This window comes from Tribolium madens, unplaced genomic scaffold (genome assembly GCF_015345945.1).
Source record: "Tribolium madens isolate multiple individuals breed KSU strain unplaced genomic scaffold, Tmad_KSU_1.1 Scaffold_2;HRSCAF=44;Tcas5.2_LGX, whole genome shotgun sequence".
Classification (NCBI taxonomy): Eukaryota; Metazoa; Arthropoda; class Insecta; order Coleoptera; family Tenebrionidae; genus Tribolium; species Tribolium madens.
The window spans coordinates 6,397,697-6,412,000 of record NW_025400995.1 but is presented as its reverse complement, the minus strand read 5'-3'; the positions used below and the strand labels follow the sequence as shown (position 1 = coordinate 6,412,000).

The 14,304-nt window shown below is 34.1% G+C and overlaps 1 protein-coding gene across 4 annotated transcripts in view; it reads left to right on the top strand.

Annotated features, from left to right (window-relative positions):
- Positions 1–13,519, top strand: part of LOC123006666 — a 44,876-nt gene extending 31,357 nt beyond the window's left edge. For all 4 annotated transcript variants that reach the window (XM_044401324.1, XM_044401325.1, XM_044401322.1 and 1 more), the window contains 11 exons: positions 40–600; positions 650–863; positions 916–1,133; positions 1,180–1,315; positions 1,363–1,668; positions 1,718–1,823; positions 2,534–2,715; positions 6,159–6,313; positions 6,936–7,146; positions 9,522–9,802; positions 12,079–13,519. In XM_044401324.1, coding sequence (XP_044257259.1) covers positions 40–600; positions 650–863; positions 916–1,133; positions 1,180–1,315; positions 1,363–1,668; positions 1,718–1,823; positions 2,534–2,715; positions 6,159–6,313; positions 6,936–7,146; positions 9,522–9,802; positions 12,079–12,319 — 2,611 coding nt within the window. In that variant the 3' untranslated portion in view covers positions 12,320–13,519. The remainder of the gene's footprint in view (positions 1–39; positions 601–649; positions 864–915; positions 1,134–1,179; positions 1,316–1,362; positions 1,669–1,717; positions 1,824–2,533; positions 2,716–6,158; positions 6,314–6,935; positions 7,147–9,521; positions 9,803–12,078) is intronic.
- Positions 13,520–14,304: the final 785 nt, after the last annotated feature.

The following is a 14,304-nucleotide window of genomic DNA, read 5'->3' as shown; positions in this document are numbered from 1 at the left end:
TTGGTCATATTTTCGTCAATTATAATTTTTGATTTATAGATCGAACCGTAAAGCTCCGAATTTAGGAACGTACTATTTTAAGCACGAAGACACGGACTCAGATTTGGAAAAAATGGAACAGCAATCAGTAATGTCAAAGAACGAAGTACAGAGCACTCTGGAGGAAACATCTGAAGAAGAATGGACTTATACGAAGAATGTTGACGAAACAGAAGTTAAATCAAAGCCAGTGCCGGAAGAAACAATCAGAAAGCTTGTCCAAAAGGCTGAAGAATTAGTAAGTCCTGACAAGTGCCGAAAATTGGACCGAATCAATTCAATAAATAAAATGTCGAGAGTTAAAAAATGGTTGAGTATGGAGAAGCCGGATGACAGTTGTGATGCAAGTGGAGAAGACGATGAGCGAGAGTCTCAAATATCGGAAGATTTTGATGAAAGCACTATTACATGTCGGTATAATTCACAAAATACATCGTTTACCGAATTGAACCATTCTGAATCAACACCGAAAATTAATTTCCGACAAAGAAAATACAATGCCAATCGTCCTTGGAGCGTTTCTTGTATATCTCAACTCGACCAGTCATCGTCAACGAAAATGTAAGCTTTTATAAAGTAAAAATGACAAAAACCAATTGTTATTTTCTAGAATTCAAAACGATATAACGAACTTTTCTATATCCGAATCTGCGCTACATAAACTTGCCTTAACGTCGAAAAATTTGGAAAGAGTGAATGCAGTTAGTGCCAACAGTATTGGGGTTAACGGAAACAATTCAACATCATCAACAGTTGAAGAAACCTGTAATTTACAAGAGAAGACATCTCCAAATAGGCGTCGAAGGCTCAAGTTCAAGAAGAAGGTAAAAACCGGAATAACCGGTACTGAAAGAGTAAATTATTTTTTAATTCTAGTGCGGGAAAATCGATTTTCACACTCCATACAGTCCAATTGGCGGCCCCAAAAATCGAAATTTGCTCATAAAATCAGGTTCATTCTCTGGATCTAGCAATAAGTTTAATTTCATTGAACGACACACATCAAGTGATCCACCTGCCGTTGATTTGTATCAAGGGAAATACGAAACTTCGACCACTAGTGGCGCTGACAGTGAAGAAGATCTTAGCAAACGGTGAGAGTAAAAGTCTCGTTTGTTTTGGATACATTTTGTTTTATAGGATACCATCTTTCAAGTTGGGTTCGAAAACACACTACCTCAATTCTAATCTTAGGAATTCTAGTCCAGGAAAAAGCAACACAACCGAAGAACAGAGCAGTTCTTTGTCTGAACAAGCAGCTTGGGACAGCTACCAGGTTAGTTTGTCTTTTTGCGTTTTGTTTTTGTTATTGTTTATTTCTAGGAAAAGTATTCATCTGAAGCGTATAGTGAAACGCACGATTCGGACGCAGCTCGAAAATTGTTGGAGTTTGGTGAGGATTATAGGAATTTTTTGGACAGTCAATCTGACTGGTCGACAAATCCCGACTTTTCGCCGACTTTCCGACGACGAACGTTAGTGCCTTTCTCAGCTCCTGAGTCCGATAGCGACACTGAGTCGCTTCGACAGTTACTGAACAGTTCAAGAGACCAACTAAACTATACTAAAAATATTTATAAGCGACAGGTGTCGTTGGGTATTAACGAATACTTAGTAGCTAACGAAATAGTAAGTGTTTTATTGTTTGATTAAGTGTGGGCTTAATTTGAGATTTTAGGATGAAATGATTTCGACGTGCGATCGTCATTTTGATTTGTTAACAAACGTGGAAAAGAAATCCGATGAACTTGCCATCTCGAAAATTGACAAAGGGATTGTCGCAGGTAGGAGCTGGTTTTCTAGTCGATTTTCCTACTCTTGGGGATCCTTGTTTTCTTTCCTTTTAAGAAAATTATTAGGATTTCTCGTTTATATGTTTTTCAAATTAGGCAGGTTAATTCAGTAAACTGAACATTGTTATATTCTTGCATGAAGAATATAATTTCTTTTGTATTCTTGATTTAACAGCATGATTTTTGCATTAAATATTTTTTTTTGCTTACACTCTGCTTTTTTCTCCTGCTGCCCTATACTTCCTTCCTCAGCAAACACATTACTCAAAAACAGGAAAAGCCAGAAACATATATTTTGCTTCTGCACAGTTTTTAAAATTTACAGTAAACTGTGCATAATTTAAATTAAACGCCTACCATTTGGAACCCACAGAGACGACTTTTATATAAACATTCACTTTTATAGAAATGTCGACGCTGGTAGGATGTAAATGATTTGGTTACAGTGCCTAATTATTTCTAGTAAAACCAATTACTTAGATCAAAGTGCGTTGTGCTCTGTGATAATAAAATCCTTGTGACATTCAGGTAGGTCTTCGACTTTTGATATGTTCTCATCAGTTTAACTTCACATTATATTTAACTAAATCTGTACTCATGGTCATGTTTAATATGGTATATGATAAATATATATTCTTGTTTTTCCTGTATTAAACACATAAACACAATTAAATCTCCCTGTTTATGAATGTTGTTTACAGAATTATTGACCCAGTGGACCACTTTAAGAAACAACGTCGCGAAAATGCAAGAATTCCGAAATTTGCAAAAAGATATCTCGTTTATGAAAAATTTACTTCTGAAGATGGAAACTTTCGACTCTGAATGCATGTTCAACTTGGACTCGGTAGATGATCTTCCCAAAGAAGTGGATTATTGCGAGGTAAGTTCGTAATTTTGTTGATGATCGCTGTTTCCTTTATTTAGAAATGTAATGTGTGATGTTGGCGATTATCCTAACCGGCTACATAAAATTACCTTCATGTCAATATAGCCGTTTCATACAACGGATGTTGGACCGTTACATAATAAAAATAGAAAAATATGTAATGTTCTTCCGGTTTTACATTCCTAAATAACATTTTACGAATAAATTTTATTACAATTGTTGACTTGCGTGTCATAGTTTTAAATTAAAAAGGTTGCGAATTGCGAATCTAGATATTTTGAGAGAAGGAAAAAATACTATGAAATTACGATGTGAAAAGTGAAATGAAGTTTGAGTTACAGAGAGACTATTGCACCATTTTTTTTAAACTACATATATTTTTTACTTGAATACGGTTATCTCAAATCTATTTCTTTTTGCAACCACTAGGTAATTTATTAATAAATAAAGCAACGTTTTTTTAATTTTTTTTTAAAGTATAGTTTCTGTAAATTTTAGTAAAGATTGTATAGGCTTTACCAAACATGAAAAGGAGTTTTTTTTGATATTGCCATGGAATTTTTTATTGCGGTTTATTAATTAATACAAACTTTAAACGGCTTAATTTTTTACTGGAAGGTTTCTAAATAATATTAATTGTTTTTTTTATATTCATTTAAGTATAACATAATAAGATATTAACTGATTTTGCTGAGAAACTACATTGTTATATCAAGGTTGAATTTAAGTGTTATTATAACTTCAATAACAAAGAAAAATAAACACAACTACCAGATCTTCACTGCCTTTTTGCTACATTTTAATGTTACTTGTTTTATTGTTCAAGTGATAGAACAGATTCCTGTAATTTTAAGTGGAGATTCAGCCTGAAGATGGCGCTAAGTATATTGAAATTAGTAGATGTGTAGAACCGACGGACGAGTTTTTAAACTATAATAAGACTATCAGTGCATTTAACTTTTTTTAACGTTAATAAATTGATAAGAACAAATGTAATAAAAATTGATTAATAAGAATGAAAAATAGATGGTTTTGTGGAGTGGGGGTCAGAAATGTAAATTTTGGCAATGTGATTGGGGTCCATTTGAGAGAAATAAGTGTCAAAGTTGCAATGCTTTTTGATATGGGCCATAAATATTTAATGAGGTTGATATGACGAAGTTCGATTCGGGATCTAAGTGCGGCGTGAAGAAATTGGAACAGTGGATACCCGAGTGGTAACGAATTTCAATCGATATTGATCTTGATACGTGTAGAGAAGACGAAGTCGGCACAGAAGGGCAGCATTTGTACTCTGTACTGGTGGTGCAAGATTAAGACTTGGACGTGTCTGCAAGCGAGCCGTGATGGAGGCTCTATGTCGTTTCGGAATCCCGTCACGTACTCAGCCGTAGCAGTAGCGCGACACGGGTACGCTTTTATCGTCATTTCAAACTGAAAATATCACACACCACCAGTTTTTAGTTTGAAGTATCGTTTAATTCCAGACGCCATAAAAACGGCCTCTTCTGAATTATCACAAAGAGTACCGACCACCTTAAAGGACGACTCTTGATCTAATCTCATCTTTGCACCCCGATCAAAGCTTGTATTGATTTTTCTTGCCGTATAATTTTCTTGTGTTTTTTGCAAGTTGATGTACGTGAACCGTACCTACGCCTTTGTCAAATTTGTAGATTCGACAACCGCAATTTGGTGCAGGGCTTGGGTAAATACATGGCCCTATAACACGACCACATTGGTATGCCGCTTGTAAAACTCGCTGCAGACACGCATTCCAGTGTAATTCAATTTACAATCAACAGCCAATCAATTGATTCGAATTCAGTACAGTTCTGTACAAAACCGACGGTAATCGACGCCCTTTTTACTTTTGCTCCTATTTTTAAGTCTAATTACGAAAGCGACTTTTTTCACACCAATATTCAGACGAAAATTGCGTTCAGCACTGTTGTTAGCGTTAAGCTTTGTAATTTTTATAATGGAAATTAAAACTTTCAAAAGGGACTATTACAGGATTTTACAAAAAAGAATTTATACGACTTTAAGAATGAACACGTAGAGGGGATGCAGGAAGTGGGAATTTTAATTTACTACTGGAAAAAAATCACCAGAAAACATTGGAATTTTTTTTATGAAAAATGTTAATATTATATTGCCATTTAATACAGTGTTTTACGCAAAAACTTAATTTAATTTAATACATGAAAAAAAAAAAACCTTGAAACACTCAACCAACACATTGCAAGTATAGTTTTACTGTTTTGATTTTGTTCAAAACAAATAGTTAATAATATATCTAAACTTTATTCTTAATTTTTTTTTCTAAGTAGATACAATTTTTGCTTATTTATTTCTCCAGCCAGGTAATAAAAGTTCTACATTGTAGTACGTTGTTGTGACAGTAATATTTTTATTGAAAAAGTTGTAAAACGATTTTAAATTAGAAAAAACAGTCATATTCTGACTCAAATAGCTATTTGCGCGTTGTAGCTAACAAAATAATTGGAATGCACAACGTTGAAGTGGTTATAATACGAGATTTATTTCATTCGTATCTAAATTAATCAATCACGTATTTTTTGTGGAGGACGTTAGTAGGAGACGTAAAATGAACAATTTATGAGATACTTTATTTTGTGGTCGTACAAGGAAAGTGTACAAAGTCAAGTTTTTAAAAATTGTTATAAAATGTTTTTATAGCAATTGTACGTTTTTGTACTTTTTTTACTAGCATCAAACCGCCATTCATAATCTAGGCAGCGAAATTAAAATACTTTCTTGCTTATTTTTATTAAAAATTTGAATAATAGATCCTGTTGTAAAGTTTTGTTTTGAGTATGAGAATCCAAAAATACGAATAAATTTTTCTTATCAAATAGGAAATCTGTTCAACTCTCTGTTCTACTTCGCATCGATTTAACATATGGGGTGATTCACTATTGGTTTAGGATAACAGTGTCTGCAACTAAGCGAATCTATTTGAAAAAAAAAAATATTTTAAATATCACATTCTTAAAAGTATTATTTCATAAAATTAACTGACAATAAAATATTTACCATTTTACTAGAAAATCATTTAGTACGTATACGTCAACTGGCTATAAAAATAAATAGTTAAGCTGGTGGAGATTTGGTGTGACGATTGTTTCGCATTTTGTAATTTACTTAGTCAAATTTGTGCCGATTTGAATAATTGAAGATGATGTTTGATGGTCACCACCTTCGGCCATTTTGTGTCCCTCGAGAGCTTTCAGAAGCAGTTTCTTTCGTCCAAGTTGCAACTGGCAAGACGGTCATATATTCTATGTCGTCGTCTAGCGACATTGATGGCCACATGTATATAAATTACTTAAATTTATAGCTAGGCCCGCACACAAGATCGGAAAAAGAAATTTTCAAGACATTTCCATTGATTCCTCGGTTTTTGTTTTCAGAAAAAATTGGAAGACATTTATGAACATAAGAAGAAGCTTCTTGCGCTAAATGTGGCCGTTCATCGATTCGTGGTGGAAAATAAGCAGTACAATGGGTCGTCTTTGAAGACAGATATTTCGGAAATGTATCGCATGTGGGAGAATTTACTAACAAAGTAAGTAGAGAATTAGCGGTTGAATGAACGTCCGTGTATAGTAGGTGCGTATCCAGTAGTACCATGTATTTTGTAATTATTAGTATTCCGGTGTGGAAATTTTCCCCTCTGCCTATCCCCCGCTGGGCGACTACATGACGACAGCTGCACCCACATATAACGTGGTTTGTTTTACAAGTATCATCAAATCTATTTTACAATGTGACATTTTTACCGTACTTTGCTGTGATTTATTTCGGGACATACCTGTCACAAAGAGACGGCTCCGCCATTTCGTCGCGAAAATTTATCAATAATAACATGGAATAAAGTCCGACGTTCCGGGACGATATAATAAATGATTCATTAAAGTGGGGAATATGTTGTGACCTCCGCCTAAATAATCTCCCGAGAGCTGAATGATTATTGCCCTGAGCTGTATACACCCCTCACGGACGGAATTCATTTCTTGAACAAATGTTGACCTACATCACCAACCACTACACCATTGGAAACTAGCAACCCCTAAATACCGACAATTTCATCATTCGGAATGTGTCTCCGTCTGATTGATTTGTCAATATAGACCGATTTTTCATAACGTTTCCTTTCTGATAGTTTTTTCCCTCTTTTCTTTTTATAGCACTAACGAACGTTTAGCTCAACTCAGACCCTTACTTCAACAGTGGAAAACGCTCGACAATAGACTCGAACAGTTACAAGTGGATTTACGTAGCGATGAGAAAACATTGCATCTTCTCGATACCGCTTTGCAGGGTGGTGTTTTATCTGATCAGACGGCGAGCTATGTTCGAGATGTCGCGAAATTGCTTTCCGAGACCACTGCTGTACAGGTAAGGACACACTTTCTCAATATTCAATTTAGTTGATATTCGAAATGTAAAATATCATTTATACCCAAATACACGAAACGCCTGATGAAAAAATATATTGGTACTACGATAATATTGATTACGTATTACGTATTCGGATGTCACAACATTCGATTTTCATGCGGTAACAATCGCCCATAAATTGTTATTATGTTCAAAATACGTTGTACGACGAGGAATTGCTTGATTTCAATCATATAGAGGTTATTTAAAATGTCCAAGACATACCAATAATAAAAATTAAGAAAGCGTTTTTTTTATTAACTCAAGTATTGTCAATACTGAAAAAAAAATGCATCTAATTTGTTATACAATTATTAAAAAAAAAGTTTATCGGTGAAATTTGGAGAGACCATCATTTATTATAATTTTTTATATGACTTAATAGAAGATATTTAAAAAGCCCCACTGTTAATCACGTTCTTTATTTAATGAGAAGTTGTTTTTATCGATGGTTCAAATAGTTAATGATTTTTATTTTTTATGTTCGTACTAGTTACACAGTTTTTATGCAACGCAATATAAAGACTAGAGCAATGTTTATTATTTCCTGTCGTAATGGATGTAGGTCGCTGTGATACACTCTAGATCTAAAATCTCTCTCACGAAAAAATTCAAGCGGTGTGAAATCTGGCGATCTAGCCGGTGTGTTTCGGTGCAATACTGTTTTGATTAGTTTTCTTGAAAGAAATTTGGAGTTCGATTTTCGTTTGCGTAAACATGGCTTTTCCGCAAGGTCGCCAAAGGAAATCGTGGGTAATAATCTGACTATCCTGTAGCCATGTTGTAAAGCTTGACCTCCGGGAAGAAGTTAAGCTCTCGGATCCGATATTAAATTTGTATTTTTACGCTGATTCCGTGGAACATTCAAGATACGTGACTAGAAAATCAACAGGAGCACGATTAACGATCCGGAAACAGCAGCATTACGTTGGTCAGACTCATCCGCGGCGTCGCAAAGAATCTTGTCTGCCATCATGGAACTTGCGACCAAATTACTCATATACATATTGTATAACTTTATATTTCAGAACCGGCAACAAACCGCATACATGTAAATAAAACTTTATACTCCTTACTCCGGACTTTTTATTTTCGTCGAGAAACTACCCCTAAATTATGAAACGATCCTCTGGGTCACTACCGGACACCGCGGACGCTTTTACTCCCCATCAATTTTTCATTTATTTTTCTATATTTATATTCAACAAATCATCCACTGCGTGATATTTCACGCATCGTGCAACGCCTAAAAGTCACTTCCGGTAAAACCGGAAAAAGCGAACGTGATTTTTCTGTCTAGATTTTTACCTTCTTTGGCCAAAATCATTATTACTTGGGTTGTTTTCGGTTTTAAAGTGTTTGCGCTTATAATTCTTGTGTATTCGGCTTGATTTAGAGGAAAAAATCACTTTAATTGGTTAAAACCGATTGTAATGCAAGATCGAAAGTCATTGGTATTTTAGTGATGATTTTCGCGCGTAGTGACATGGTGGCAGCCGGCAGATGCTCCTGCCTTTGCCCATCACCCCTGAAATCTACTTAGTATGCGGCGCTGTGCTTTTCATTACCGGAGCCGAGCGTCGAGCGCTTCATTCCTCTGTGGAAGTGCCGAACCGGCAATGCGCTCAAGTGCCGAACTTACACTCGTTCTATAGCACTGTCCAAAATATGTTAAGTCCACTCTGTTGCACTTAAAAGAACCGCATCGAACACTGGAACATATCTCAGAACATTTTCGACTCTCATCTCACCAGAATTAAAACATTTAAGGCTCGCAGCAAAATATTGGCAAATATTTGTGTCATTCTTAAACAAAATTAATAGAAACATTGTTTTACAGAGGTGGTTTTACCCATTTGTAAAAATTTCCGCAAATTCTCTGATTTTTCTTTCACCTCAATTATAGTAATTCTGTTTCGAAAGATATATTTTTCGATGTGACAGATTTTATCCGCACCTACAAAACGGCACCTTCCAACTTAACTTAAATTGTCTGCAGATTAAAGATTAAAATATTATTTCGTAAAATGATATTTTCGTATATAAGATTTAATATTAATAAGTTTTTTGGGTATTTTTCGGTTAGTTTTCTTGTATGCAGGACCTAGATTCGATATTATAATTCCATAAACGTCAAACTCTTTTAAAGGTTCTCCTGATTTGTGTACACGTTTTGTGCATTTCACTTTTCGCGTGGCGTCGCGCCGTTTGTCGGTGTTTTTGCAGTGTTGCAAATTGGTTGAATTTTGGCAAAAACTAATTGGTGTAAGGAAGGCGTTTCGTGTTGGGAGTGTTGGACGGCTAATAAATAACTCCGAATGAATAATTTTTAGGGTTGTAAAATTCCGGAGCTGTTCACGGAAGGAGGTTCTTTGTCGGACAGCGGTATTTCGGACGAGGGTTCGGAACACGAGATTGGGGAGCGTGAACGTCGTCTGGCGGCGATCCGGCGCTTGGTGCGTCAACTGGAAGTCGTCTTGGCTCCGGATTGCAAAGCTCGCCTGAAAATGGCAGAGAGATTGAACGCCGCTGAGGAAGAACTCAAAGCTTTGCAGAAACGTTGTCGATCGCTGATTGCTTGCACCGCTGCCTATTCTCTGCCTGTTCGGTCGTGGTAAGCATAACCACTTTTTACTAAAACTTGTCGACATCAACCAGCAAATATTTCTGACACTCGCCTCGAACTATACTTAGAGTTTTTTACTTAATCACTGTCATTCTCACCTAATCAGTGTTGCCAGCAGTGAGCCGACTACTAAATAGCGTTACAGTATTTTTGTAAAAAGTCTAGTAGATTTTTTTTTTCGGTTGGTAACGCTGTTCTTAATTGGCCAATTAGGAAGACTTAATGATATTGGGCAAACGGTTGCACTCTTATCAATTTTAAAAGAGTTGGTCGGACATAATAAGTTTCGCTGCTTTTTGATGTGGATGAAGTGAACTGTAAGTAGGCTATTCATATGCAGTGCGAGTAGCAGCGTCGTGGGCCGCCATTACTGCCTATTTAGTTGTGAAGCACCAAGACGCTGCCAAGACATTGCGTTAGTCTGATGGAAATAGTTACGATAGACGATCATTCATGTTCACTTAGCGGGAAGATTAAAGCTGCGAAGGGCATTGTCACGTTATTCATCTCTAAAGTTTCCCAAACAATAATTCTACTCTTACTTCTGACTCGAAATTTATAATTTAATGTTTTTTTTGAGCAAAAAAAAAAACTGACACTTTAAAATTGTATATTTTGTTAATATTTAGTTCTAATACATTACCAGTTAAACATTAAACTATGAAAATAATTCAATTTACAACAATGGTTTAGTTTAGGTATCGGATCGTATAGTTTTGAAAAATGAACTCGAATTAATACTTTGATGCTCAATGGCAAGTGGCCCTCTGCAGATCACTGCGTTTCACAGCAGGCCTGCTGATCATACGAAAGCACTTCCCAAGATTAATTGCTACTTTACCGATTCACCAGCTAACATATACGTCCGATTTAATTAATATTAACACATAAACAAAGCTCGTATGGTGTCCAACTATTAACTAGGAACAAATGAAGACCGGTGTGATGTCTGAAAGTATATTTTTTATAGTAAATTGCACCTTTCATTTCAAAAAAAAAAATTAATTTAACAAGTAAAGATTTTTAAATTTAAGTGCTATAATAAATAAGCTTCAGAAAATTTAGGGAATTAAAACCAGAAATGCAATTACACATTTTTATGTTCACATTGCGTAAATGTCATCAAAGGAATTTTATGTAAAAAAAATGTAGGATGAAATAAAAGGAAGCTGAAAACATATTTATTTCTAATGCAAGAAAATAAAGAAAAATTGTCATAAAAATGCACTTTATTTAAAATAGCCTTTTGGTGACATTTTTCAGTCATTTTAAATTTTTGTAACCAATTTCAAATCTATTATACAAGGTATCCTAGCTCAATTATCGCTTAGTGTCTCTGATATTGTTGGAGCAACTTTAAATTTTAAAAACATAATCACAAAATCTGTTTTATCACAATTTGCCATACACTAAATTAATTAAAATAAACACCAATCTTTTTAACTACGAAATGCGGTTTTATCTATTCATTATAAAATTAAAAATTGTCAAAATTTTGTTTCTTCTTCAATTATTGCACTCAAATCGTGGTACATGACAATTTTCAAAATACTAGAATTTTCAGAAACTAATTGTGTCATTTTGGATTTTTTTAATGAAACGACTGTCTTCCTCAACTAATAACTCTTGTATCAATTTTTTGCAAAAGAAAACACACTTTTTTTTGTGTACAAATTTTAGAGTTTCTAACTACAGTTATTTTTTCTATGGAAAGGCTTCTAAAAACAGCTAAATGTGTGTTTACGTATGAAATGCACAATCTACTTGCAGGAATGATCTATGTTAATAAAAATGATGTTTTGTTCATTTCTGGCTTTCGTTTATTCAAAAGCCTTAGTAAGGACACTGTCGTGTGCTTGGCGGTAAACTATCAACTTTTGGCAATTCATATAGCAAATTACTCCAGAATACACTTTCAGGTATGCAAAAAATATCCCCATAAAGGGGTGTACGTTTTAAATATTAACGAGCAGCAGCGCATAAAATATTCCGAAGTCGCTGAAGTCATTTGACTGTGGGTCATTTACGTTAAATGTATTATTACTAGGAACTGTCAAATAACATGATGTAACGTAAAGGTTATGCTATGTATTGAAATCTTGACGCATCCGGTAAGTAACACAATCGTCTTCTGAATTTCGATAGGATATTATGTGAGCAACGCCTGTTGTTTGATGACAATGCATTGAATAAAAATTACTGTTTTATTTTCATTGTCCTTTATCAAAAATTTCCATAATCTTAATTGCGTTTTTTCTATTTAGTGATGAACAGAGAGAGCATGAAACAGCTAGAGATCCGGACGACGATGATCCTGGCGACGAACCTTCTACAAGTTCGTGGTTTAAACGCGTGATGCGGGCTTCGGTTCCTTTCCAAGTGGTTATCATTACCCTTTTGTGTGTCGCCTGCCTATTAGAGCCACAATGTTGTGACAACATGAATAATTTTGCAATGTCACTGAGTCCACAATTGCGTTACATCAAGGGACCCCCACCGATTTAAGGTACTTATACAATCTTGAAACGATTCGAAACACTGCCTTCGGTACTTATACAGTTGCACAAGATGGGCTATTTTTAGCGTTTTCATTAAGTTATTAAAACGACGTAGCATATTGTTATTGTGTACATACTGATATTTTATAATAAAACTGAGGAAAGTCCTATTTGCAGTTAGCAAATGATACACGAATATCATATCATTTTGGATAAAATCTTAGCAATTGAGGTGTTTTTTGCCACTACTAATTATTTATTATTATTATTATTATTTCTATAGTAGGGCTGAAACATTTTCTTGTGGAAGTATAGTATTATATACAGAGTGGATGACTGAAATCATCTCCAAGTAGGTGTACTGATTTGGTGCACCTGAGACTATTTTTTGAATATTCCATTTTTATACGGTCACGTGCCTTAAGATGGCGCTTGGCGCCTGCTGATAGAGTTATTTTATGATTAAAATATAATAAAGTTTGCTCATATTATTTAACATCAACGAGCACTTTACGTGGACAATGACACGTAATATTATTTGATTTAAACTATTGCATGTTAGTGTTAATTAGTATGCATGTGTTTACTTGATTTTAGGCAACATCAGTGTTTGTGGTTTTGTTGTATCGTATTTTTTGGTTCAAACATGGATGTTGTTGGTCTAACCATTTCTTTTTTCGATAATGGTTAGATTTATTTTTATTCATTTATAATTAAAGATTTTTGTTAGTAACTATGTTTACGTTACTAACACTTTAATTGTATATGCGAGACGTTCAATGATTTGGTTAAATTTTTTTAGAGTGGTTAGAAAAGTTTAAAGTTTATCATTGGATGTTTCACCTATTTAATAACATAAGTTATTTATGATTATGACAATCTTGGGCATTTGCGTTTTTATAAGGTAATATTTTCAATACTTTTAGTTTTTTACAGTTTCATAGCTTGTATCATTTATCTATAACATATTGAATTTAAACTTAAGTTAATATTAAGTTTATTTCATTTTAAGCTCAGTACATTTATCCGTCACGTAAGTACAGTAATAGAGAAACGATTGTCACGCATTTGCCTATTTTTATATTTTTTATAATAATTTATACTACGCATAATGTCATAACGTTTGTGTTGTAGGTCTTGATTGCTTACACTATTTTACAATTTATGTAAACAAGGCGCATTCAATCAATAAAGGATTTTTCAAATATTTTGTTTTTTACTTTTTCCTTAAACGTCCAATTTATTAAACAACAAACTTGTATAATTAGAGGAAAATAAATTATTCAAAGTTATGGGTAATCCGTCATCAATTTAATTAATATGGGAAAGCTAACGGGATCTATCATTAAAATTATTAACAGCGAGATAAATATACGCTCATTTGATTGCACCTTTTTGTTCGATAACTAATAATTTTAAGATTCTAATGCTAGTGGTTTATTATTCATCAGTAATTATATAGCTTTTCCAAGCATTCTCTCCACATCCGACTTTTATTCGTCTTGGTTTTACTACAGGATTACAAGAATTTTCATCCTAAAATATCAACGTTGCTATTTACCCTCTTTCAGGGTGAAACCTGCAATTTCGGCGGAAAACAAACTACGGTAAGTATAAACAATTCTGAACAAAAAATCGTTGTAATAAAAAATAAAGCCTGTGGTACAAAAATCGCTAGTTTTGAGCTTTTCTACTTCACATCCGTCTTTTATTAGTCTTTTACGACAGTATTTACAAGAATTTTTGTTTAAAATAACAATGTTGATACATATTTACTCAAGCTCAAGGGTGAAATATAAAATTTCAATGGAAGTCGCCTATTTGATCTACGGGAAGTTTCACATATTTTTTTAATGTGAAAAATTGTTTTTTTTTGTTTTTTTTTTAATTATCGTGTAGTTTTAAGATTTGTGGCAAGATAGCTACAATTTGCATGGTAATAAGCGGAAATAAATTAGAATCTCTCTGTTGGAATGTTAAGATTTCCGATTA